The 27,971-nt window shown below is 49.7% G+C and overlaps 1 protein-coding gene across 5 annotated transcripts; it reads right to left on the reverse strand.

Annotated features, from left to right (window-relative positions):
- On the reverse strand, positions 1 to 27,654 carry ADORA2A (adenosine A2a receptor). Of its 5 annotated transcripts, none has more exons than XM_063172820.1 (4): positions 27,373 to 27,654; positions 19,773 to 19,891; positions 12,794 to 13,665; positions 1 to 5,615 (listed from the first exon to the last, which is right to left on the reverse strand). In XM_063172820.1, the coding sequence occupies exons 3-4, from the start codon at positions 13,141 to 13,143 to the stop codon at positions 4,655 to 4,657; spliced, it is 1,311 nt and encodes a 436-aa protein (XP_063028890.1). In that variant the 5' UTR covers positions 13,144 to 13,665; positions 19,773 to 19,891; positions 27,373 to 27,654; the 3' UTR covers positions 1 to 4,654. The 5 variants fall into 5 exon arrangements, with proteins under 5 accessions (XP_063028890.1, XP_063028892.1, XP_063028893.1 ...); XM_063172822.1 differs by lacking the exon at positions 27,373 to 27,654 and adding an exon at positions 27,133 to 27,205; XM_063172823.1 differs by lacking the exon at positions 27,373 to 27,654 and adding an exon at positions 22,734 to 22,845.
- Between the last annotated feature and the right edge of the window lie 317 nt (positions 27,655 to 27,971).

The following is a 27,971-nucleotide window of genomic DNA, read 5'->3' on the forward strand; positions in this document are numbered from 1 at the left end:
GGTAACTGACAAAGGGAAAACAACACCTATATCATAAAACATTTAAATTAAAAGAGTAATTGTTTCATACTGACAGCATGTGCAGCGGGGTGTTCATAGTGTCTTGGTTTGCAGACCACAGAGAACCTCTCCACAGGACAGGGCAGGAACTCCAGCTCCTGAGACAGTGAGGGGAGGGATGGATGTTCTCAGATCAACAGGTTCCAGTCTTGATTTCAACACATCCTTGTGTGAACAGCCCCAGCAGGCAAGCCAGGGGGGGAGTAATACACAGCACTGCCTGATAGATTCTCATCTATCAGGGTTAGTCACCTCTCATGCAAATGAGGAACTGTGATTTTTGCTACTCTTTATGTGTTTTGCCATAAAGACAGCCAGAAGCTGAGGGCTGGAAAGAAAAAAAAAAAACCGCTGAAATGACTCAGTGCAATTTGATGCCCAAAACAACTTGGGAGAGAAGTGATTTTTAGGCAGCTGAACTTAGCAAACACCACCAGAGAGTATTGCATGCAGGTTTAATGCATTGTGGCACCACTGCAGCCTGTTTGTCCTTCCACAGAATTGGCTGGAAGGGTTTGGTTTAGGTAGGGCCCATGCTCATGAAGCAGAAGGGCATTTGTTATACCTGGAGGTGCTCGTGAAATGGGACAATGTATCTGAAAAGAACATAACCCATAACAACCATCCCTGTCAATACAGACCCCACAAAGTCAACCCTGTGCACGCCCCAGGAAGGGCTGATCCTTGCAGTGACCCAGGAGAGCTCAGGATAAGGCTGTACATCCCTTCCAGAGTCCTTCCTCAGCAAGTCCCACCTTGGTCTCAAGCCAGCATCACCTCTGCACCCCTCAGCACCTCCCAGCACATTCCTGCTCCCCTGAAAGCCTCCCAAACACCTGCTCTGCAAATGCTCCTTCACTACCAGGAATTCCTGTGCATCCTGACCCTCCAGTCTCCCACACCTTAGAGACTTCTCTATTTCCACCAGCATCCCTTGAGGCATCATCAAAAAATGACCAAAGGCTCAGACTATTCTATGTCACTCCAAGTCCACCTGCACCAACTGGGACCAGTGAGAAACTCTTTGTGTCCCACCATGCCACATTGCTTCTTGGTTCAAAAGCTGCAGCTCAAACTTGCACAGAGCTTTGAAATATCACTGATCCAAAGGGACTCTGCAGGATACAGCTGTGAGTGCATTTATTTGCACACACAAAAAGCAGTGCCCTGTTGAGGAGAGAGCACCAAGAACTCTTGGTAAAATTACTCCTGGCGACTGATCAAACGTTGCTTTCTCCAAAACTCTTATAAAGCAAATAAACTCTGGAGCCTAAGAGTCTTCAGGGAATGGTGAAATTCATGGAATGCCCTCACACCAAATGAGGCACCACATCTCTCTATGCATCTTCAGACTTTTTTAGCAAGAAGTTCTGATTCAATTAAATTACTCTCTGCTGACTCCAGCTCCTACTCTACTGCACCTGGGATTCCCAGGAAGGTCTTCTCCAGCCTCTCCTGAGATCACCTCATTCTTCCCTTTGTCTTGGCACCATCTTTGTTTATCCAGAACAGCTGCATCAGCTAAACATTCTCCAGCTGGAAGAAAAATGGAGATTTGAGTGGTCCTAGGAAGTTTGGAAAGCAGGTACTTCTCTCAGGAGTGGAGAGCTGCCAGAGAAGGAAAGAGCACACTTCATTGGTGGGACCTATTCTTTTTTTTTTTTTTTTTAATGGAAAGCAAACCAAAAAGCAGGAAGCCCTGAAATTATGATCCCTAGGAAACAAGAAATATGAAGGCTAAAATTCTGTTCAAAAGGCTCCTGCTCTCCCCAACAACTGCTTCAGAAACATCCTCTGAGGGTCCATCTCAGCCATGTGCTTGCCAGAAGGCCCAGCCTGTGGTGCAGCTGCCATCCCTTCCTTCCTGTGGCTGCAGAGAACTCCACAAAGCACCCTGTCCATTCCCTGCCCTTCCCTTCACACACCCTTTTCACTTCAAGTTTGATCACTGATATTGAAAGGGACTGGACACTCTTGGGGGCAGCTCAAGCAGCACCACAAAAGTTCAGTTCAAGACATGTGGAAAGTCACTAAGCTCAGGTGGTGATCTAGTTGGGCAGGAAAGTTTCCCAGAGCAATCTGGAAAGCAAAGCAATCCTAAGCTTGTCCATCAACATAGATCAGCTTGATTCTTGGGGAAACCAAGCAAGAAACAGCCACAAGTAGGTGTGGAGATGCTCAGGAAATATAGAAAGCAACCAATCCACACCAACTGTGCAAACCATCCCTTTGCCAATGGCAGCTAGAGCTCAGCAGGCAACACTTCTGCACTGGTGTGTGCTCCAGCACATGAGCAATGCTGGTATTTTCCCACACTTCCTCCCCTGCTCTGGCTCTTTGTGGACCTAATTGTTATTGACGTGAGTGCCGGATGTAATCTTGTGTTATTCTTAGAAACATTTCAGCTCCAGCTGAGGCCTGAAGAGAACAGCCCCCCATTTTCCTGAGTTCTCTGCTGCTGTTACAGGAGGTCAGAGAAGGCAGCACACAAATAACCCACAGAAATATTCCATGCAGGAGGATCAGGAGTGACGAGATCCCGAGTCCCCCTTCGCAGGAGCTGCCTGTGACATCAGGGACAGGGAATGGCTCAGAGCTCCTTCAGGGATAATCCTCTCCTCTGACATCAGACCACGGGCAAGAGCCCTGCCAAGAAAGCAGCAGTTCAATTAAACCACCAAGTCCATTGTTTTACAACTGGCCTGTCTTTCTGCTAAGGACTGTGGTGGCAGCCACATCATTTTATCCATCTCACAGCAAGCTTTGTGCTAGCCCACAGCAGCTACATGCTCAAACACATTCAGCATCACAAACTTCTCCCCACATGCATGTAGGGAAACTGGCAAAAAGAAAATTCTCCTCAAAATAAAACTGATTTTTCATTTTAATAGTTCACAATATATAAAATAAACATGGAATAAGAACACACAGACCTAACCTTCTCTTACTCAAGTATGAAAATCCCCCTTGGCTTCTGAAATGTTCGTGGACAGACACGAGGAGGAACCTGATTGAGGGAGGATATTTCTGATGTTTTCAGCTAGGGAATGAGCTTCAGATCCCTGGAATTACCAGACTTTTCACTTCCCAGCAGGACCTGGGACTACTGCCTGTGTCTCCAGAAGGCTGGTAGTACTGGACATGGATTATTTGTCTGAAAAACACAACCCAGAAAATCTTCAGGTAGAATTCAAGCTGATGTGGTTTTCTGCTGTTCTTGAGCTGCCAGACTTCCTTAATTTTCCTTCCAGAAAATTACCAAACTGCAGTGAAACACCTCTGCAACAAACCACAGCAACGTGTACACTTGCTGCAGCACAAATTTGCCTGTTCCCTTCCACAGAAAGTAGAAACTGCAGTTTCTAAGCTGAGTTCCAATACCACTGACACCTTTCAGCTTCTCAGAGCAGGAGCATCTTCTAACCAGACAGAGCCCAGAGCTTCCTCTGTTGGCCTCTGCACCACAGGGACACATCAGGCTTCACAGGAAAAAAACTGAAATGCAGGAGAAAAGGTTTTTTAAATAGAGCTCATTGGAATTCCAAAATTAGGTCAAGGTATGTGTGTGGGTTGTTCTCTATCCCAAGAAAGAAGTAAAAAAAAAGTCCCTCAGCCTGTTGAGTGAGGATGAAGATGACTGAAATATGGAATATTACCTCCCCTCACACACATCTGGGGCCATGGAAAGAATTTGCATCCTAGGAGCTCAGGAGGAGAAGCACAGAGGCAGGGGGAGAGCTCTACAAAGAGCTCCCACACCCACAGCCCTTGACAGCCCTGCCCTGAGGACACAGCCCACAGCACCACAGCCCTTTTGCCAAGGGAAATCCTTGGCAAGGCTCAGCTTTGGTGATTTGTTGGACAAAAGGGAGTGCTAAGAGGTTATATTTGCCATGTGCATCTGCAACACTGAGCACTCAGGGAACAGACATGAGCTCTTGCCCATCTTTTATAAGTTAACATAAAGTAACCTTATCATCATGTGGAAAAAAACCATTTGAGCAACCTGTTGCAGTAAAAGCTTCAAGAACACAAACTGAAAGACAAAGTGCCATGGTTGAAAATATCCAGAGTTCCAATCAGGTAAATTCCTTCCCTCTCAAGCAGTTCCTGGCATCCTTCCTGACAACAGATTTTGCTATCCCCCTTCTGCTTGTTGCAGGGCCACAGAACTCAGAGGCCCTTCCTTCCCAGTTGCTCTTTGTTATTCAGGGAATACTTCCAGCCATTCCATTGGTAAAGACAGTGAAACCAACTCTCAACCACAGGCACAGTACAGCAAAGTGTCCCAAAATCCCTGCATCAGCAGTCTCCCAGTGCTCAACTTGGAATGCCATCCTGGACCTTGGCACTGCCCTTGGTGACAGGTCAGTGATGGGTAACGTGTCCTCCTTCCTTAGTCCACTTCAGTGATCTCTTGGCTCTTCTCCAGCCTGGTATTTAGGATCATCCAACAGTCCTGGATATGGACCCCTTTCTCCACAGTGATCTGAATACACTGCTCTCCCCCCGCCCCCCAGCCTCCCTTTCTGCCATGGCAGAGGTCACCAATGGAAAAAAAAATAATTCTACCAGGAAAACTTTGAAAGTCTCATCAGGAAACATCAGCTGCAGCAAAGGCTGCTCTTTCCAGGTCTGCGTAAGACACCTGGGCATCAATTAGCTCTTCACTGTGAAGCTCCCTGTTCAGGCATGCGTCTGAGAGAATCCCATTTTTACAGGAATGCGGGAGATGTCCGTTTGTCTCCAAGTCCAGAGCGTTTCCGTTCTGGTGCCATTCCAAGGCAGCTTTGCATTTGTTCAAGTCCTGCTTCTCGGGGTCCCTGTGGATGTCTCCGTTGCCGTAGAGCTCCAGCGCGTACTCACCGATCCGTATGCTGGCGTTCTCCGCGTCCCCGCCGTGCGTGGAAGTCCTGGAGCTGGCGGCTCCCGCCTTGAACGGCTCCTTGCGGCCCAGGATGTGCTGGCTGATGATCTTGCGGAAGGTGTGGCGGAACTCCCTGATGCGGTAGGCATAAATGAGGGGGTTCACCACCGAGTTAGCGTGAGACAGGATGATGGCCAGGTACATCAGCCACAGGGGAGCGTGGGCGCAGTCCGGGCAGAAAAGGGTGAAGCAGTTAATGATGTGCAGCGGGAGCCAGCAGACTGCAAACAGCCCCACAATGATGGCCAAGGACTTGGCTGCATGGACCTCCTTCTGCAGCGTGGAGCGGGAACGTTCCCCATGTACCATCTTGTTCTCCATCTGCTTGAGCTGGCGCCGCGCTGCCATGAAGATTTTCAAGTAGATACCAAACATGAGAAGGAGGGGCAGGAGCACACAGGCAAAGAAGTTGTAGTAGACCATGTACTCCATGGTGACCACGGCCTCGAAGAGACACGCCACCATGCTGTTGCTGCAGTTGATGGGAGAGGACCAGTTGGAATGGGGCTCTTGGATCTGGGCTCCGTTGTGCCAGCCCAGCATTGGGGTCAGGCCGATGATGAAGGACAACACCCAGCAGATGGCAATGACGCCTTTGGCTCGAGAGCCGGTCACCAAGCCATTGTACCTGTAAAGCAGAGGAGATGGGAGCTGTGTCAGTGTCATTCAACAAGCTGCTGGCACCCACACAACCTCACAGTGGCCCCATGGCCCAGAAGACACTGATAAAGGCACCTCCTTCATCAGAGGGGCCTTTGCACTGATGTGCAGAACCCATGCAGCACACCAAGGACATGCTAACACTGTCTGCCACCTACTTCCCTCCCCTTTCCTTTAAGCGGTGAATAGTTGACAGAAAAGCAGGGAAATAATTCAGTTTTCATCTGTGCTCCTTCACTGCACCAGTCCACTTGGGTGTGCACATAGATCTTGCAGCCTGGATAATCAAGAGCGCTGCTCTGACCCTTGTGATGAAGAGATGAAGACCACTGTGGATCTCTTGCCAAAGCCTAAGGCAGCGTCTCCTTCCTGGCAAAGGAGCAGCCTTTTAGCATGGAATTGTTCGGTCTGTCTTGCAGTAGAGCTGTAAACCAAACAGCACAAAAGAGCCTGGAGGCACAGTGCCACCAGCCCTGCATCCACGTTCTGGTGTGCTCCAGGGAGATCCTGCTGGCTCCGTTGCAGCAGCCAGGCTGGCATTGCCTGCATGGCACCTCACTCTGCTCCTCAGTGGCACTTTCAGGAAAAGCAGCACCACCAACCTTCTTGAAATAACCGAGGCAAGTTTTCCTCACCAGCCCAGCTAAGCCGACCCCATGTCTTTCTCAGAAAAGAGGAATTAAGCTGGGGACAATTCTCTGACTGCAGGTGTGCCATGGCCTGCACTGCACACACCAAAGGGACCTCAGTGGTGGAGGTATTGATGCCTGGCTGAAGCCAGTGCTCTTAAAAGTAAACTTTCCAAAATCTGTTGAAAGAAACAATAAGCAACATGGTAAGGATCTGTCAGTGCAGCAGAGACCTTAGTTTGTTTGTTATCAGCCAGTTTCCAGGGCCTCACAGGTTACTGCGAATCCTGAGCTGACTCCACCAGTTCTCCCCTCTGAAAATGTAAATTAGGGCAGCAGTTTAACGTTTCAGTGCAATTTGCTTCCCTGGGTAAGGCTCAGCATGGAAAGTAGATGGCTGGGTTCCCACATGGCAGCGTGGGTCCCACACTGTGTTTGACCCAACAGTAGCTCCCAGTGTTTACCCTTCTGCCTCTGTCCCCAGAATTCTTTCCAAAAACAAACATTACAAGAAATAATACAACAAACCACAGAAATCTTTCCATCTTCCAGTGAAATAATTGCTCCCACAGGTTCATGCTCCTATCCCAGCACGAGTTCAAGACAGGGGAGAAGAGTGGCTGCTTTTGCACAGTACAGAATGGAGATCCTGCACATGCTTTAAATCCCTGACCATGGGCCTTGGAAAAAAACAAGACCCATCAGGCTTCAATTTCCCTTTCTCAGTTGCATTTCAAAACCAGAAAAGAGTAAGTGGGTAAGGGAGCCAAGCACACAATTCCCAGCACGAAAAACACACCTAAATTGCCCTTCCAGAAATGAGGAAAGACTTCAGCTGATTCTGAGGGAGAAAAAGGTTTTTTCCAGCAATTAGCAGATCCTGCTCAGTGCTTAAAGGATGCAAAGGGCGCAGCATGAATGGTAGTGGAGAGCTGCTCCATTCAGACCTCATCAACACATCAAAACAGCATCTGTGCTTTGAAATGTACACTCAGGGAGCAAGAGAGTGGCTGGGGGCCCTTGAAGCTTGAAAAAACAACAAAACAAAACAAACAAAAGAAAACAAACAAAAACAAGCAAACAAAAAAAAGACAAAACAACCCAACAACTACCAAAAAAAATCCCAAAAACATCCCACAACCACCAAAACCCTGCAGCCCTGGAATTAGCTACATCTTGTCAGAGGAATTTTGAAACTGTGCAGCTGTTATCCCACGACTAGAGATGTCCCTTCCTTCCACTAAAAATACATTCACCGCTGCTCCAGACAAACACCCCGCCGCGTTTCCCCCTCCCTGCTGTCCTCTGGGGATTCCCATGCAAGGAGCTGTGCAAGGCTTCAGAGCAGCACCGGGCCCCAGCAGCTGCAGAGCACTGTCCTGCGTGTCCATAGCACCTTGCTCAGGATCTGCCAGGGTCAGGACAGAGGGCTCACAGCAACTGGTGACAAAGCCAACAGCCTTGTGCTGGCCAGGTACCCACTGAGAAGTGTGGATTTGTTTAGGAGAGCTTAATTTCTGGGATCCACACGAGGCACCTCTGACTGACTTGGCTGAGGCAGCGTTACAGTCCAGATGGGCTTTCCTGGGCTCTTTCCTCTCATCCACTTGGAGATATCACTGAAGACTTTGTGTACATCTTTGTGTGCTTTGTCTCAGTATCTTTCCAGGCTCACAGCAGCCAGGCCAAAGCCATTCCATTCCACAGGGTGACTTCAGGGCTCCCCAGACACATCCCCTGCCCCGGGGGCTGCTGGCACCATGCAGGAGACACAGCCTGCTGGAAGGAGCTGCTCACACCTGCAGCCCCTGCTCTGCAGAGCTGGCAGGTGACTTTGCAGCGTGCCTGGTGTGTCCAGGCTGCACTGGATTGTCTGTGCAGCAGCAGTTCTGCTTCCTGGAAATAACACACTTGCTACACCACCAACCACTTGCTACACAACCAACCACTTCTGCTTGTGAAACTCCAGACACAAAGGATGTGAGCATAGGGATGCTCATGGTGGGGACAGAGTCACGTCTCCTCTAAAAAGCAAACCCAGCTTTTGCAAACACATGGAAGTGTGAAAGTTTTCCCCAAAATAGTTTCAACCTGCTCTGCTGCTCTCCCAAATATCCAGCTGGCAAAGTGGAGCAGGAGAACAGGTACCCTTGGTGAATGTACAGCTCCTCCGGGCTGCCTAGAGTAATCCAGCTGTGGATGTGCCACTTCTGGGCCCTTGGACTGAGTTCTGTGCCATGAAGACAAAGAATCCTCTGAGACTGGGTGGAAGACAGAGCTGGTAGTCTGCCCAGAGTGTCTTCAGGGAGAAATCAAACTCTTTCACTACATTGAGTGATGTGTAGCTGGCCTAACTCACCCTCACATGTCCAGCCATCCTGCTGCTTGTCTTCCAAGCCCTCCTTTGTGGACAGCACTGCACATCCTCTGGCAGGTGTGGAGCTGAGGGCTTTGATCTGAATTCAGCACTGCTCAAAGGTGTTTAACAAATCACTACAAAACACTGCTCACCAAGCACCCACAGCCACACCTCAGCAGAGGGCTGCAGCATCAGGGACAGGACCAAGCAGGAGATTCAGTCCCTATTACATGTAGGTGGAAATGAGAGACCCTGGCAATCCCAGATCATCCAGGAAATCTGTCACAGGGCAAGAAATCAAACTGAGACCTTCACATGTACCCATTAAACAACCTTTCCCAAACCACCCATCTGGAACCCTCCTCCTCTATTGCCAGGTACCAACAGATCCTGGTGTTTATCCATTGCTATGGAGAGGGGCAGGTGGGGTCCCACAGGTGGGCACAGGTGCCCAGCATTATCTCTTTGATCAGCAGGAGCAGGAATGATGGGCAGACACGTTCTGCTTGTGGTGTGATCAGCTTCCTGAGCAAAACCTTGGTAACAGCAAGTTCTGTGCAGGCCATGAGGGCACTGCTCTCAAAGCTGTGCTCGTTCAAAAGAAGGAGGAGGATTACTCTGTTCTCACAATAGGCTGAACTTGCCCTAAATCTATTTAACAGATGAACATACGTAGGAAATGCCTGCCATAAAGTCAAAAGGTTTATGGTGAGCAGGGAAAGAAATTAATCCACATATGGCTCAAAGTGGCAATAAAACATTAAAACCCTGATTCACTGGTTTAGATGCTCACATATGAGCATTAAAGAAAGGAAATCTAGGGAATTAAAGCAACTACTGAAACAGACTGTTCCCAGCAGAAAGGTCCCTTGCACATCCTATACTTTATTCAGGGTTGGTGTTCATTTCTCCTATGTTTCCTAGATTTTGGGAAGCCAGAGCACCAATCCTCATTTAGCTTTTCCTTCCTTGATTCTTCATGTCCTCTGGCACAAAAACATCCCCATGCCACCTCAGAACTGCAGTTTAAATCACCACCACATGGGATAAATCAGCCCCAAAGCTCCAAACACCAGGGAGCTGCACCTTACTAATGTTTCCCCAGAGAAGCCTGGCAGCAGCAGAAGCAGCTTTCACCAGAGGCAAAGGCTGCAGTGGCACGGTGTGACCCACGTGTTTCAGCACAGACAGCAAGCAGCAGCCTCAGCAGCCTCAGCAAACTTCTCTGTTTGGCTGCAGGAAGGAAAATCTCCCCTCTGTGTGCTGTGCTGTGAGTTGGAGGCACCTGTCCTTCCTGGGAATGAACATCCCTCCACAGATCCCTGCCCGGGCTCACACGGCCGGGCACACTGCCCACGCTGGCACCACAGAGCCTGGAAAGCAGCAATTGCTCCTGGCCCAGGGCTCCATCCCGGGGCCCACACTCACAGCCAGGTTTGTGCACAGCACCTGGGGGTTGGATATTAGTGCAGGTTTTCAGGTACCTGCCATGTGAGAGACCTCTCATTGTCCTAGAGTGAACAATGGGCTCGGGCTCCCTTCCCTGGCAGCGCCTTACTGTGGTACATTTGTATAAAACCTGGCAGAATTCAGCAAAGTGCTTGAGAACTTGTGGAAAATAGACCAAATTCTACAAAATGTTTTCGTTGTTTGAAAGGCAGAACACATAAGATATTCACAAATTGGTATTTGTCTATTTTAAAATTTCACCTATAAATATTTTTTTCATTGCTGTTTTTCAGAGGAGGGTATCTTCTCCACAAAAAAATAATTTCAAAGGTAACTAATAATGTACTGAGGGGTTCAAAACCAAGCAATATCAGAAAACCCATTCTTCTGCCTTCTTAATACTGACAGTTTATTTCTGTGGGAATACACATCCACATATGGAGTTATCTTCATTAGGACAGATCAGACATAAAATATTTAAAGAGAAACAGAAAAATAAAGCACAGGTTTGGCCCTTTTTGGTTTCCCTGGAGTGAAGGAAGTCTGGCTTATTAATTATTCAGCTAATGAATATTAGGAATACCTGCTGGTACCTTTCATGTCCTGTGAGAAGGAGAAGGGGCCTTCCCAGGTATTAAAGGATGAGGTGAAAACAACACCCTGTTAGTGGCAGAACTTTCCATCAAATTGTTTGACCCCTTTTTGAGACAAACAGCTATTAGAGAAAAGAAAACACACGAGGATGTGGGCAATCTAAATTATACCACATTTCCCTCTTCAGATAATCAGCTTTCACTTTCTCACCATGTCTGAGGCTATAAATGCTTATTCATCCATAAATTCTAAAGGCAAAACCCAACTGACAAGTCCATCACTCCTGCTGTGAAAGGACAAAGAGCAGAGGACAGAGAGGAGAGGAACCCATGGATTTACCTGTGGATTTCTGCATCCAATCAGTCCCTCTGTTCCTGGGGAGGAAGAGGGTGTGCTCTGTTTTTTCCAAAACAAGATAGTGAAACCGGTGTCCTGCCCAGCCCTGATGTACTCTGTTTTTTTTTGAAAAGACTCTTTACCTTGGCTGTTCCAGGAAATTACATTTTCAAGACAATATAGTTACAGTGATAGCCCAAAACGTGGGCAGAAATCCAGATTTTAAAAATCCCTTTCCTGGCAAGTCATGCTCTAGCAATAAGGGAGCTTAAACTGTCAGCAGACATCCTCAGAGTTACCTTGTGAGAGATGAAATCAAGACATCAGCCCTTTTCAAAACCATTCCAGAGGCAGCTCCCAGGGGCTACTCAACGTATTTCCTTGTACCATTTATCATTATTTTGGTTTATAAACTGAAATCATCTATAGCAGAACTGCGGAAAAGCATAGACAGTCCAGTTCATAGGTAACCATTATAACAGAGTTTTCTCTGCAATGGAATGGAATTCCTTACACCTACATCAAAACCAGAGGCTGTGACAGGTATGACCAATAGGGTTTGGAGTCAGTGTTAGAGCAGCACAAAGCTGCTGAGGTGAGGCTTCAGAAGGACTTGGCTGCACTGGTCCTTCCACATGGAAAGGCAATTTCCGCTCTCCAGGGCTCCCATTCTGGTTTGGAACAGGAGGTTTGTGTTAATTGACATAAGTGCTGCATGACCAAAGTATTCAGAAGAGACAGAACTAAATTGTACAGATCAGCAGAAGTGATTTAAGCTCAAGAAGAGTGAGGATGTCCAAAAACTCAAACTCAAGAGCATAAAAACCAGGAATTGGTTTCCATTTTTGCAGCCACGTTGGTTGTTCAGGAGACGAGGGCGGTCTCTCCTTTCCTGAGAGCGTGCTGCATCCTCCCAAGGACAAGACAGGAAGGAAGGAGACTCCTACAGTCCTTCTGCAGCCTCTCCAGAGCTTCCTCTCCATCTCTGGAGCTCAGTGAGTGCCTCAGAGCAGTCACAGCAGTGCGGGGCACCCACGGGCACACAGAGCCCATTGCAGCAACTGAATGTGCTCCTGCCAAACTGAATGAGCAGCAGCCCCTGTGTGTGTGATAAACCTGCCCTTGTCCCATGCCAGCCTCCCTGGTCACACACCACACAGCAGCCAGTCTCAGTCATTAAAATGTCCTTTCCTTTCCTTCAGCTGCAGAGACCACAAAATCCCCACCTGCAGGTTGGGCTGGGACAAGGCTCCACCTTGACCCAGCCTGTGCTGTGCTTCCAGAGGCAGTGCCTGAGCCACTCCAAACCTTCCTGAGGCCCATTCCTTGGTAGCCTGCTGCTTCCTCTCCCTCCACATTTACCAGAGCCCTGAGAGAAACCCCAGCTCCCTGCCCCAGCCCTGCTGCTCCAGCTTCAGGCAGAAACCCCCTGCTCCTCATGGGGATGGACAAGGTGACCTCACCCCCTTTCTCACCATCTCTCTGGTGCCACTGGCTGCAGCTCGGGGCACAGCTTGCCTGGGTATGGAGAGGCAGCTCCCAGGCAGCACCTCTGAGATGCCATGGACACCCACCACAGGAGAGCAGGGAAGAACAGGAAAAAGTAGAAACCAGAAAATTCACCAGTCAAGGCAGACTTCAGGACCTGGAAAAGTTGCTTTCAAAATACAGGAGAAAAAAGCACCAATCCTCATTTAGCTATTCCCTCCTTGATTCATCTCCAGACCTGTGTTTTTAGGGATGTTGAGCCCCCACCACCGCAGCCCAGCCCCTGCTCACCTGAGGGGAATTCGGATGGCGATGATCCTGTCGATGGCGATGGCCAGGAGGCTGAAGATGGAGCTCTGGGTCAAGACCAGGACAAAGCAGGCAATGAAAAGGCAGCCATAGAAGAAGGCACAGAAGCCAGTGCTGATGGTGATGGCAAAGGGGATTGCCAGCACCCCCACAGCAATGTCAGCAGCAGCCAGGGACACCACAAAGTAGTTGGTGACGTTCTGCAGGTTGCTGTTGAGATAGACGGCCCAGCAGACGAGGATGTTGCCCAGGATGGCCAGCACAGCGATGATCAGCTCCAGGATGATGTAGGCTATGTCTGAGGGGAAGTCGTCCTTCCCATGTTCTAGCATGGTGAGAACAACCAGCCCCAGAGCTCAGCGTTCATATCTGCAGAGCCCTGAACAGCCAGCACCCCTCAGGCTGCCTGGGCTCCCTGCAGGGCTCAGCCAGCCCAGGAAAGCTGCTCACACACACGTCTTCCCCCCCATGGCTGCTCAAGGACTTTACAGTGGATGGTGTCGAGAAAAGAAGCCCAGGGTCTGCCAGCTCCGGCACAGTGGATTAACCAGGTGCAGAACAATTCAGGCTCCAGCAGACAAACGGACAGGAGAATCTCTCTTGGGGACAGGCAGTGCTGGCCAGGCCTCAGGGTCCAGCAGGCAGCGCAGCACAGCAGCTGTGCTGAACAGCAGAGCCACATTGGCTGCGGTGCTTTGTTTCCTGTTGACAATCCTCCTTCTAGTCATGGCTTCCTGTCATCTCCATGCCATAGCAACATCCTCTGGTCCTCTTTTTCACCTTTTCCCACCAGGACTTGGGAAATATTCTCTTCAGCCGAAGCAAACATTAAACTTCTTCACTTGCAGCTTCCTCTGAAAAAAAAAAAAAAAGAAAACACCAACCACATAGACTAAGTAATCAGCTCTACGGAGGAGATGGAGAAAGCAAAATCTCATTAAAGTGGCACATTAAATTGATAACGGATATTACACAGACCTAGAAGAATACATTATTGGCAAAATTCTCACATTTTGTCTATCCTTAAAGCTGCAGGGCCAAACCCAAGTTCAGGAAGGCAGCGTTTCACAGCGGTGATGGGAAACAAGGGACGTTTTGTGTTCGAGGCTACCAACTGAGCTGGCACTTGAGCAGCTGCTCCACAGCCCGCCCTGAAACACGAGAGCCCCACTAATTATGTGCTGGCAAGTGCTGAGGCTGCACAGAGGAAAGGTGCAGGAGCCTTTCCCACACACCTGTCTCCCTCTGAGGGCAAACACCGCGCTGGAGCCATCACGCGCGGCCCACCCTCACGTGCTCGGCCACACAACTGCTGCACCAGGGCCCTGCTCTGCAGGGACAGGAGCCCTCTGCCACAGGACACTGCTGGCACCCCTGTGTGCGGGCACCCCTCTGTGCCCTCCATGGATCCACGGTGCAAGACCCAGGGCAGGGAGAAGTGTCCAAGGAGCTCAGACAGGGACATCTCTAGGGCACTCCTGCTGACCACGCTCACTCTTTGCAAGGCTCTCTGCAGGCTCCCCTCCTGCAACCCCGTTATTTTTGTTCATGTAAATCCTATTCTATCCTACAAGCAAACCACGGGTTCATGATACCTGCACTGTCCATAGTGTTGGTGGCATCCAGGACAGCATCATCCTTCTCCTAGAGCCAGCCAGAACCAGGCCCACCCAAACTCACCTCCCCCAAAATATACACACCCAGGCACAGGGCCATGCTCAGGGCTGCACTCCAGCTCCTGCAGTTCCTGCACACAGCTCTGGGCTAAAGCTGCTGCTGCTTGTGAGGAAACAACCCTGCAGCTGCATTTCATATGAAATGCACATCACCTGCACGGCCCTGCAGGTCACCTCGTACCTCTGTTCAGATATGGGGGCATTTCACCACAGCTAAAAATGCAGAAGGGAGAACACAATTCCCTGAGCTTTGTGCCACAGTCAAGAGATAATTGCTTGCTGTCCTCGCCTGTCATTTCCAGAGTGGGTTGCAAACCTTATTTAGCAAGCTTTAGCAATAATATTTTCTCATTAATTTAAGAAACAGCTTGATACATCAGAGGGTTAGGAGAGAGAGAATCACAGCACTAACTGATAAATCACTGAGCTCAGTTTTGGCTGCAACAAGGACCTCCAAAACACAAGATTTTTGAGCTCCATCCACAGGTGATCTGGCGTGGTCTCACCCATCAGGGTTTGATGCCTTCACAGTTCACTCTGTTTTCAAGTCAGAAACCTAATTTCTCAGGATAAAATAAAAGGGTAAAGACAGTGATAATAAAAGAAAATATGATTAACTTGTGATTCACATCTGATCTCAGGAATATAATCTAATTTTAGACCTTTCATTGATTTAGAGCTCTATTGCTAATGCTGCATTTGAAAGGAAAGTGAATGATTCTTGGTGGTTTGGACATGCTTCAAACCCCTTGCTTTTCTCTACCTTCAGCTATCTTGTTTCTGTGTTTTGTTTGGTTTTAGCAGAAGAGATCAACAGAAGAGATCAGTGTGTGATTTAGCTATTAGGAGGAAGATAAAGATCATCCATTTAATCTTTTTTAAAGAAGAAAAACCCCAAGAAGTCTCTATATATTGTCTGTGCTCCTACAGCAAAACCTTCGGTTTTTCAGTGGCTTCCTAAGGATGGCTTTTACTTTCTAGGATTTTAGGGATGTCAGTGATATGCCCCTGCAAGGATCTGCCTGTCCATTACAAATCCCAACAGGTTTGTTCCAAAGCAGCAACACTGAAACCTCACCCTCCAGCCCAGCTTCTGGGGAAGAGGATTAGAATGAATATAAGACAGAAATAAAGAAGATCTGGAGGCAGAGAGAACAGAAGGGGCAGGATGAGAAATAAACAAAGCTTTGTGCATGTGTGTGAGCAAGAAGGGAGGAAAAAAAGACAGGAAAAAGCTGGTAGGAGGAAAAAAACAACCTAACAAAGGAAGCAGTGGGCAAAACAGGCTCCTCAGAGGAAGGGGGTGCAGGACATGGCTGAGACTGAGACTGAGGTGGGTGTGAGCCCCTGGCTCCTCAGCAGGACAGAGTGGGAGCACACGCCTCCCACAGCCTCACCCCTCGCCATGCAGGACAAGAGCACCGCAAACTCCAGTGCCAGCCCAAGGTCAGAAACATTTAACAAATTACTCTGACATACTTGGGCCCACACCGCTGCTAGAGCCACTGTGATTCCCCCACAAGCTCCTCTGAGAGAGTCAGAACTGAGGGAAGCCCTGAGGACTGGGCACCTTCATTTACCTACAGCCCTGCTGCTGCTCTTGCCCATCGAGTTCACAGCTCAAACACCTCAGTGAAGAGGATCAAAGCAAAATTACTGCATATTCTTCCCCATCGAGAGCTCCCTTCAGTAGGATCACAAATCCATACTAATCCTAGATGCATTTTTGTTTATCCTGACTCTGGCTCATCTCAGACTCCAGCAGGACATGGAGGAAAGTTCCAAACGTCGCTGTGGAGCTCCTGCACATACCAAAGGCTCAGCACAGAGCTGAAATTCCCTACACCTCTGCCTGAACCTGAAAAAGAACAGGAACCTGCAGTTCAGTGGCTGCACACACACTGTCCTCTGACACAACAGAGCTTTTAACCTTTCACTTTGACTCTTTCGTGGCCTCGTGTTGAATTTGAATTTTTTATCTCTGAGTTTGTTTGTGTCTTGCTTCCATCTCTCTACACAAACAGTGAGTGGCCTGATTCCTCGTCCCAAGCCCCAGCCATTTATTCTGAAGCAATTGGAATGTTATGTCCAGAAAAGGACAGCACGTCCTTCCACCCTCTGCTCTCAGATGGGCCGGAAAACACTCGGAGTTCTGCAGAGCCAGCACATCTCAGGGGAGACACGGCTGCAGCTGAGCAGGTGTCCCAGCCACCACAAAACAACATTCTGCCTCTGCTTCAGTGCTGCTGAGCAGCCCCTGACATCAGAAAAGCCAATTACAATTACTGACCACACCAGCCTCACCTGCTGCTGACAGGATGTGCAGGAGGGTTCGCGCTCAAGCTGAGCTCACCCAGCCCTGCTCATTCCTCTCTCACAGTGCCAGCTGCTGAACTGCTCACCTGGCACAACAAATCTCCATTTCAGGAGTAGGTGCAACTTGCTTTACAACGAGAACAGGCTCAGCCTTTCTGCTTATACAGCTAGAAATTCACTGCATAGGGACAAAATTAAATAGAGACCACCCAGAGATCATGACGTAGATCCAGAGGCAAATTAAATTTATTGCAGAATTGTCTACTTCATGCAAGACCCAAAGGCTCAGCAATCAGGTCTAATAAGAAAAAATTAATTAACAATCTGCTTTACTCACTGGGGAAGTGTATATTTAACATCTCAAGCCCTTGAGGGATCAGCATGGCAAGCTTCTTGAAACTTAAGAAAAAATAACCTGTATCACTCAACAGGCTGGACAGCTACAATTAGTATTTCTTCATCAGCCCTTGTTTTATTTTGTTAATTCCTTCTTGATACCCCGGGCTATGTTCCGGCCTTTCCCCCATTATTAAATAAACCTTTTTTTCTCATTCACAAACCTGAAAACCTGCTGCTCTGTTCGTTTGTAGTGACTTGGAACACTCTGTTCTCTCTCATATTTCAGTCCCAATGCGAAACTCCTCCTTGAAAATCCAATAAAGCATCTGCACAGCATGTTCCCATGAAGCAATTCACCAGCAGAGCCCAGGCAAGCTTTAGCTTTGCATCTCCAGTTGACTTTGGACCAAGGCGCTGCCCCTGCTCTGAGTGCCAGAACGCTGAGCTGAGCCCTTGGCCAGGGCTTGGCTCAAACCACCCAGCTCAGAGCAGCTCCTGTGCTGAGCCCACGCTGCTCTGGGGGTTTGGGCAGCCCAGGCTCTGCCACTGCTGCAGAGCAGATGCCCCTCAGTGCCTGGGACACCTCAGCCTGACAGCTCCTCTCGCCCATCAGCAAAGCTGCAGATGCTCCTGGGCCCTCGGGGCACCAGGACAGTCTGTGGTGACAGAGTGCAGCCTCCCCTGGCCCCAGCGGGGTCTGTGCCTGCTCTGGGATGGGGCAGGAGATCAGCAGGCAGCTCAAGGGGGCCAGGGGGGTGTTCATTCCACAGATCAAATCTTGCATCTCCTTCTACATGACCCTTCCCAGGTACCAGCCACGTGCAGATTACCTAATTCCCCTAGGGGGAATCCTTGGATTCACACATGGCCCTAAGCAGAAAAATTGGTGCTGCTAAATCATTTGTTTCCTACTTTCCGAAGCCTGGAGGGGGAGATGCTTGTCAGTTTTTATCCTCTCTTTGAAATCCCTTCGGCTCAAAGAGAATCTCCCTATCTTTTAAATCAAAGACTCCAAGAAATCTTGTCTCTCCCCACCACTTCAGAGGATCAAGTCAATAAACCAGCCAATGTGCTCACAGGCAGAACACAAATTTGCAAAACAACCGGGGCTGTAAAACATGCTGAAAACAGGTGTCCTTTGGGGAGCATGACAGGGAAGGAGCAGGAGCACTTCTCTGTGCTGCCCAGGGGTTTCCTTTCTGTAGTTCAGTGTTTTATGAGTGCTTCACACAGAGCAGCTTCCCAGGTCCCTGAGTGCTCACACAGAGCTGTGGGGAGCATCCCCAGCCCTGCCTCCCATGGGAGGATGAGGAGCTGTGGCTGGGTGGGGCAGGAAAGAGGAGGAAGGAGGCATCACCCACCTAACCAAGACATACATTTTCTGATTCCTCTCTTTGCTTTATTATTGGCTGCTGCCTAAATGATCTTTTAGGTCATCTGCTTACAGTAATAGGAGGAAATTAAATATTAATAATAGACTATTTCCCTCTAGACTGCTCTTTGTTAACAAAGGATGCAAGTGAAACAAAGCAGGCAAAATTATCAGCACACCATGGTCTTGGTTTTCAGGTACCTGGAGCACTTGCATGCCTGCCTGCATGGACACCATTGAAAGAGCAGGACATGGGCAGGTGTGGAAATTTTTGTTCTATCAAGGGGCTCCACGTGCCAGTCTGACCCTTCCAGGCACTGTTTCAGATTTTATCCAAAATACCATCTGAGCCACTGATGCTCTGACTGCAAAAATGCAAGGCCAGGGATTTTTGGAAGCACAGGCTTTGTCTCCTCTTGGGAAGTGCAGTCTGCTGTAATATAAACCTACAGAGGGGTAATGAGCTTTCTGGATAGGCTTTGCAAGTTCTCCTGAAATACTAAGTAAAATGAGAGCTTCAGCTTTGCTAAATTTGGTGTAATCCCCTCTTACAGGAAAGCAACAGCCCTCCAAGACTTAAAACCTTCCCTTCACATACTGGTGAAAGGCAGAAGGAATGGCTCTTCAGAGACCTGTACTGTGCCTGAACTTTGTCTATCAGTCTAAACATGGCAAAGAGGGGCAGCAATGCTGTTGTACATTTCCATCCCTGCTGCAGCCCAGGCCAAGAAAGGAGGCTGTGCTCCAGCACGGTGAACCTGGGTGTAAAACCTTGGCTGATTTACCAGAGATACCCAGAGTGCTGCACCAGTGACAGCAGCGTGACAAACCCACCCCCTGCCAGCCTGCCCTGAGCCTCTCCTCTCCTCCTGTTTATGCCCATTAGCAAAAACCCTAAAAACCAAAACTGCCCCAAAAGTGAAATCCCACTGGACAACAAGCAAGATGGGCTGGCTGACAGGAATGGCAAATCCCAAACCAACATTGCAGCTTTGCCTCCTGCCCTCCAAGTGCTACAAGCGGATTAATCTTTATTGTGGCAGCGGAAGATTAGAACAAAACACATTTGACCATATTTTTTTTCCTAAGTGGATGTTATAAATGTTTAAAAAGCAAGGAAAAAAAACCTTACAGTAATTATCCCAATTCTAATGGTCACAAAAAGCCAAGGAGGGCAAAACTAAGTAAGGATGAATGACCAGCAGTTAAATAAGCCAGACCAAACAAAGAGAAGGGAAAACAGCTCCCCTGTGCTCACCAAAGTCTCGCTGGGCAGCAGGCATCATGAGGTATTGCCAAAAGACACCAAAACATTGGATTTTTTAGCAAATTTTTTGTACTCAGGACAGCTGATGTTCATTTATCTATGTGGTGTTTCTAAAAAAAAAAAAAAAAAAAAAATGAAGCATTTGGATAGGCTTTCATAAGGCAGACAAGTAAAAAAGCATAATTAAAACCATGTACCATGGCCAGAAACAAGTTACTACTGCCAATAGCATCCACAATGTCTCTGAGGAGCCAGTTTTCCTTTCCTGTGCGAGGGAAGAACTCAAAGGCAAACCCTGCCTCCTCACAGCCCTACTAAAGCCAGCTGTGTTCACACACGAGGAGCATTTCCTTCAAGGACAAAATAAGAGAAATGAGGAAACAGAATATAAAGAAGAGGTGACCCACGGAGGGATACAGGCAAGGGAAGAATTTACTCTAAAGATATTTATCATATTGCTAATGCATCCATTCTGGTCTATTTTAAAATAATGGAGCAGATGTGACTTTGCCTCTCATTTCTGTATGAAGTTTGCAGACAGGCAGCTGAGAATTGGGTACATCTGTTAGATTTCTTGCATTTTTACGCAGTTATTCCCAACCCCTGTTTGCCTTCTCTAAGTGCAGGTTATCTCTGCCCCGGGTGATGCCTGCTCCCTCCAGCACGGTCCTGCAGGCTGCCAGGAGTGTTTGCTTAAACCCCGATGGTGAAACAAAACCTCACCCCAGAGCAGGGAGAGCTGCTGTGGCAGGTCAGCCAGCATCCTCCCACAGCAGGGAGAATGTGACTCTTACTGTGTCTCTCCACGTAACTTTAAACTGTCCATCCCTATCCTGATGGAAGCATTGTCCTGCTCATCCCAAAAGCAGGCAAAAAGCCACAAGAGCAAATTTTCTGTGCCCTGAGTTTGTTTCCAGCAACTTTCCTTCATCCATTTTGTAAGGTGCTCTTACTGCTAACGCTGATTTGCTCAGGGTCAGCCTCACCATCCTCTCAGTGCTTCGGTCACAGCCTCAGAGCTATTGAGGACATGTCCAGGACTCTGCCACCCTCTGTGGATAAGGAGTGGATGCTCTGATGATGCCTGGAGGCCGCCTGGCCTCACTCCCTCTCCTTTGCTGTGACTCGCACCACGCTGCTGTCACCCTGTGAGTGACTCGCATTTCCACTGTCCCAGCCACACCGACACCGCACGCACTCACAGGGACTGGGTTTTCCCCAAATCCTTGATAATAACCTGATTAATTAAGAATTTCCAGCGTTCCTGTTGCTGCTGCAGAGTGTCAGGAGAGGAGAGGAGAGGAGAGGAGAGGAGAGGAGAGGAGAGGAGAGGAGAGGAGAGGAGAGGAGAGGAGAGGAGAGGAGAGGAGAGGAGAGGAGAGGAGAGGAGAGGAGAGGAGAGGAGAGGAGAGGAGAGGAGAGGAGAGGAGAGGAGAGGAGAGGAGAGGAGAGGAGAGGAGAGGAGAGGAGAGGAGAGGAGAGGAGAGGAGAGGAGAGGAGAGGAGAGGAGAGGAGAGGAGAGGAGAGGAGAGGAGAGGAGAGGAGAGGAGAGGAGCTGTCAGGACCCCACTACAGCAGAGATCCCTCCACCAGCCTTGGGAAGTGGCCCTTCTGTCCTGTGAAAACTTCAGATAATTTAGATATTTAGATATCAAAAGGTCCATCTGTAAAGAAACCTGCGATCGATCGTTTCTCAAATGCACGACAACCGTGATGCTCACACCTTGCCAAACAAGGATAAACCAAAAAAGACCCCCAAGGCAAATTCCTTAGGGACTGTGGCATTTGACTCCAAACACAGAAGATGTTAATCAGACAGAGGTGGATCCCGGGGAGCTCTCAGAACAGACTGCCCAAGCCTTCAGGATGGTTTCTCCCAGGTGCACTGTGTCCATCTCATCCTGCTGGGCAATAGGGTGGCCACAGGGAGGAAAAGGAAGGCTTCCCTTTAGGAATGGGTTAGGAAAGTTAACAAGAGCCCTAAATGAATCATAATGGTCAAGCAAAGTTTGCATCAACATTTTGTAAGACACAGGATGACATAAAACAAAGCCTTAATGTTTTTCAGGTGTTTGACAGAGTTAGGTACCGCAGTTTTAAAAGGTCTGCTAAAAGCCTGCATTTTGGGATTATCAGGAACAGTCCCAGATCATCTCTGGATATCCCTAGGCAGCCATCAGCAAGAGTCTTTTTTTTTTTTTTTTTTTTTTTTTTTGCCAAAATCCGGGCTGCAGAACATTTTACAAACTTTTTAAATGTCAATGTGCTTCCTCACACATGCTGCAGGAGCTGTGATGGTGCTGGTGCCAGCCCAGGTCAGTCTGATGTGATTTTCCACCATCCCATTGAACCTGGGCACTGATCTGTGGATTGGACGTATGTGGAAACTGCAATTACTCAAATCTATTTCAATCACGTGCCTCTCTTCTGAAGATTTTAGTAAAAAGCTGCCCACCTCTTAGCTAGCTTTTATCCAGGGGAATGTTTCCTATGGAAAATCCCAGCCTGTGCCCAAGTATATGGATCCTATACTGAAACCAAAGTTGTTACTATCAGAGAATATGACATTTAACCACCTACTTCCCTTAAATCCTTAAGCTCAGCAGCTGATTCATACCAGGATCTGACAATGCTGTTCTGTTGGGGAAAACTCAAAAATCAAAACGATAGGGCTGTTTGTGGAGGACTTTCCCAGAACAAGAAGGGGAATTTGCACAAGAGGCCAGCATTAGAGAACAGCAGAGAGAGCAGAAACATTTTTGCTGTCCTGGTTAGAAAAAATGAGAGGGTGGGGAGGGAGAAAGGGGAGACAAGGAGCAAGATGAGAACACAACAGTGCGACCCCAAACCAAAACATTTCCAACAAAGCAAAGCCGGGAGAAAAACAGAGGAGACCCTGAGGTCTGAACACTAAATGAGGAAACTTGTAACGGGGAGAACTGCAAAGCTCACCATTCCCGAAGGATGCGCTGGAAGCTCGCACCGGGCTCCGCTTCCAGAGGCTCCGCCAGACACAGAGGGATCGGGAGCTGCGGGGCACGGCGGGAGCACCGGCGGGGACACGGGGACACGGGGAATGCAGATGGAGCAGCCCCAGGCTCGGGGACAGCGCGGCGCTGCCTTGCCCCGGAGCCGGGAGCAATCACAAACGCTGATCGGCACACGGACGGGAGCCCCGCATGTCCCCCGTCACGTCTCCACAGCTCCAGGAAAACCCCCCTTTCCTCTCCTTGTGTCGCGGCGGCACAGGAAGATTCCCTCAGCCTTTCCCTCCCTCCCCCTGGCTCAAGTCAGCCCTGAAAGAAGTTTCTTTCCCTCCCTGCTAACTCCTCCATTGTCTCAGATGCATTGTTTGCAAATGTTCCCTAAAAATGCTTTGTAAAGTATCCTTTATTCCTGTTTCAAGTCTTTCAAGTCTTTCCACATCCCCGTGTAACACCTGGACTTTATCTTGTCACCTGTCAGATAGTGATAAACCCACTGCAGGCAACCCCTGCCTTACCATCTAAGATAAATACAATTTGTCTTGTAGCTGTCATTTCTCTTCAAACCCTTCTTCCACAGCTGCCTTTGTGGTGGTCATAAAATTACTTTATTTGGGTTTGAAATCTGTAACTTTTAAAGAAATAAAAATGTAAAAATCCCCATCAGCAAGAGCCCCAGGACCCGGGTTGAGGAATGAAAGGGATCACACCTTTACCCACTCACATTTGCCAAATTCCTGCATTTGGTGAAGTGCTTTCAAATACTCTTTGCTGATTGCCTGTGGGTTGCCCACTGTGATCAGGATGAAGAATGAGTTGGAGCAAAGGAGGTTTAAGCTGGAATCAGGGTATTTCCTGCACACAGGGAAAGTGAGGAGTCTCCACTGCTGCTCTTTAGGAGCAGGATGGGGAAAGATGTCAGGAATGGCAGATCCATAGCTGATCCTGCCTTTGGACAGAGGACAGGATTAGATGACCTCCAAGAGCCTCCTAAGGATATTTTCCATAATTGAGAATTGTATGTGCCATCTGTCCATTCTGATCTACTGCAAGGGAAAAAAAGTGCAATACAACCAATGATTATCCCTGATAGAGATGCAACCTTTGTGAAGGGAGAGGCATCTTCTGACTGCAGAAGGAACTGAAGCCTCCAGAGGTTAAATCACCTTCTGTGCATCTGCCAGACCCTCCTGCCCTCCCAAGAGAGAGTGCTGCCAGTTCTTCACCCCTAACAGCCCAACCCTCAATATTCAGCCACAAAAGCATCTCATTAATGGGGCAGCTTCCTCAGCATTTCTGAAATGAGCAGAGAGGCAAGGAACTGGTGCTGCTTTGCTCAAGTAGCTTTACCAAGGCTGTTCAGGTGCACTGTGCAAAACCTGAAGATGGGCCATGAAGCAACCAAACCTTCTGGTCCTAAATACCAGATATCCTGATAAAAGGGAACAACCCTTCACTGACTTGTGAGGATCTTCTCTGATTCCTTGACACACAGCTCAAGATCTCTTTCCTGGTTTTGATTTAGAGTCCAACCAAAAAAATGTTTAACAGCCCATCTCCATTTACAGATGGAAATCACACAATAAAGAACAACCTCGAGATTTAATCACCATCCGGATCAAATGAGAAGATGAACAAGCAGAGGCAGAATCTGTTTGAGCTGAAGACAAGGACAAACTTTGCAGGACACCAAGAGAGATGCTGGCACCAGCCTTTGGGTGGAGAACAGCTCACTGCCAGCTGTGCAGAGCTCAGAGACTTTCCCCACTCTGTGCCTTGTCCCACCTGGTGTGGGCAGAAATGTCAAACCCCAGCGAAGAGCTGAAGCACAGTGAAAATGGTGAGAAATCTGTGAAACCTTAAACATCCTGTGCAGACATCAAGAAATCATGCAGCCATCAGTCAGCCAGGCAGAAAGGAAGTGGTGAAGGGAGAGGCTTTCCCTCAGCACAAGATGGAAAAGCAGCCAGGTTCAAAAACAAGGGGGGACCAGACCCTTCTGAGAGACAGCACTGAAAGGAAGAGTAAAGATTCCCCCAAACCTTCTGCAGGGCTGAGCTTTCCCCAGTGCTTCTCAGGAGAAATTAAGCACACAGATCTACATGAAATCTGTCATTGAAGATTAAACAAAAAAGATGAAGAGCTTTCAAAAGTTGATTCTATTCAAATGCAATAGCAGCAGCAGCCCTTATGGAAACACCCTATTAAAAAATCAGCAAAAACAGAAATGCAAATATGGGAGACCTGCAGAGGTTTTGCAGCTCAGACCTTTAGTGCCTTTTGCACCCACTGATAGAAGGACAGAAGCTAAAAACATCAGCACTGGGCCAACATCCCCTGACCTGGCACAGGGTCATGCTGATTCTCTTTTTTATGTATAAAATATATACAGAAAGACACAGATTATATACACATGAAAATTACAGGTGTACCACATGGCCACCATTAAAAAGGAGACCTGCTTGCCTTTGTTGGTTTTTTTTTTTTTTCACACCCTGCAATAGGTCATTTTTATTTAAGGTACACACATACATGTTTGCAGTTTGTACCCACATGTTTTCTCTACAAATTCAGAGGTTCACAGCTTTCCTGGTTAATTCAGAATTTAATCCGCTTGCTACATTAGACAGGATTTTGTTTCCATAGGTTTTTGTGGTACATGATTACGTTTATATTGACGTTTTTATTGAGATTCAGAATAAGGCATTTCCTCAACAGACCTAATCCAATTGAAATATCTCTCACATCCTTGCTGGTCACTTTATCTAATGTTTTTCTACCTCACTTGGGCAATATGCTCCAGGGGTGTCTCTAACTGCAGGGGCTGACCATGCTTTCTCTCTGCTAGTTTCCCTCATGCACAAGAATGAATTTATCAATTACTCCAGTTCTTGAGTTACATGTGCCTGAGACTTGCAAGCCTGATAAGAAACCTGAAAACAAATACATCCAAAGACAGAGTTATCTAATAGTTGGCCATCTGCTTAGGAAAATCATTTTAAGTAGTTACAGCAATTCTATTAACTATTTACCAAGTGAGTCATGTTGTTCTCTTTAAGTTAACCCTTCCTGTCTCTCTGTGGGCTCAGTGCCCCAGGCAGTTTTGAAGAAGGCGCTCAACCACCTTCCCTCCTTTCAGGCCATGGCAAAACCCGCACTCGAGACCCCCAAACTCACAATGTCCAGGGCACAAAAGAGCAATAAAGCAACCAAAGAGCAATAAAGCAGCCGTGACTGTCGGTCCATGCAGAAATCTGCTCCCGGAGCGTCCCCGAACAGGGCACCGCGTACCAGCCCCGACGGGGTTGGGAGCGCGCCTGGGGCACCGCGGGCGGGCAGGGCCGGGCCGGGCCGGGCCGGGCAGGGCAGGGCAGGGCAGGGCCGGGCCGGGCAGGGCAGGGCAGGGCCGGGCAGGGCAGGGCAGGGCAGGGCAGGGCAGGGCAGGGCCGGGCAGGGCAGGACAGGGCAGGGCCGGGCAGGGCAGGGCAGGGCAGGGCAGGGCAGGGCAGGGCCGGGCCGGGCAGGGCAGGGCCGGGCAGGGCAGGGCAGATCCGTGCCCCGCATCCCGCAGCCCGCAGCCCGCAGCCCGTCCGGCAGCCGCCTCTCCCCGCACAGGGCACCGCGTACAGGGCACGGGGCCCTCGGGCAGCGCCGGCTCCATCGCGGGTGCCGAGGCTGAGCGCTCCAGGGCAAAGGGGCTCTGCTGAGGAACTTTCAGCTGCTGGGCAGGGATAAGGCAGAGATGATGGAGCCTTTGGGACAAGACCGCACAGGTTTGGAGCCATCTATTCAGTCCCCGCCCTTTTCCCTTTAACACTATGAAGCGGATAGAAATCTCCTTGAAAGCGCTACAGAGAAGTTTGCAGGATGAAGGGTGCTCCCCCGGAATCGCTGTTTTGTCATTAAGCACAAATATCTGCGGAAGGCCGAGGAAGGGTGGGTGCAGGGAAGCAAAGTCCGGCGCCTGATGTTTGAGGGAAGATCCGCGGAGCAAACACCTTGGAGCGCGGGGGTGTGTCGAGGGACTGACAGTCGGGAACCAGCGCGGGGTGAAACGCACCGGCTCCACGGGGAAACGCCGTCCGAGCCGGGTCGGCGGAAAGCGACAGCCGGGCAAAAGCGCCCCGTCCTGCGGCTGGGGGCTCGCTGCACCGAGAGGGCAGCGGGCGGCCACTTTTCAAATTCGCGGGACGGGCAGGAGAGGAACCGCGGCTGCCGTGAGGGAACCCGAGCCCCGGCCGCGGGGCGGCACCGAGCCGCGCTCGGGATGCTCCGGCGGGACGAGCCCCGCAGCCCGCCCCGCTCCGCCCCGGGCGCTGCTCCCCGGGCCCCGCCGCCCCCCCCGCGGCCCCGCCGGCCTCACCCACCTGGGCTGGGGGCTCCGCTCCGGCCGCGCCCGGAGCCGCGCGTTGCTGCCGGCGCTGCCCCGCTCCGCTCCCGCCTCCGCGCAGGACGCGGCGGCCGCGGCTCCCCCTGCAGGGCGGCGCGGGGCGGGCCCGGCACCGGCACCGGCACCGCGGGACGGGCCCGGCAGCGCCGCGGCTTTACCCGGCACCCACGCGGAGAGCCCGCAGAGCAGCCCGGGCTGCGGGAGGGACGGAACTTACTTGGGAGTCCTGGCTCGCCGTGAGGGACCCGCGAGTGACAGCGGCGCGCTTTGACCGGCCTCGATCTGCATACAATGAAGGAGGAAAGAAAGGAGAGGAGAGGGAAAAGGGAAGGGAGAAGGAGAGGGGAGAGGGCAGAGGGGAGGGGAGGAGAGGAGGGATTTCTCACTACATTATTTTAAGCATCTACTTCTTTCCAGGCTGGAAAACCCACCCAGCGAGTGAAGCTGCAGCTGCAGCACCCAGGGCTGAGGGGACACCGGGCCAGGCTGCACGCACGGAGCAGCTTCGCTCCCCTCTGCCCGGCTGCCACCTCTACCCGCGGACAGGAGCCCCGTGCATTGCCGCTCTCAACGTTTAGGAGCTCTCTGCAGCGATGCTGCCTCTCCGACAGCAGCTCCACGTTCCCAGCGGGCAGGCGGCTGTGGATGCCCCAGCACACCCCACATTTCCTGCCCGCCGTGCCCCTGGGGCCGCGCCGGTCCCCAGGCAGCTCCGAAGCACTGGGGACAGCCGTGACTCATCTGGCAGCAATTTCGAAACAGGGGGAGAACCTCTCCAGAACTTGATCCCACTGGTCTTTGTGGGTATCTCCTAAG

Source organism: Melospiza melodia, chromosome 20 (assembly GCF_035770615.1).
Source record: "Melospiza melodia melodia isolate bMelMel2 chromosome 20, bMelMel2.pri, whole genome shotgun sequence".
NCBI lineage: Eukaryota > Metazoa > Chordata > Aves > Passeriformes > Passerellidae > Melospiza > Melospiza melodia.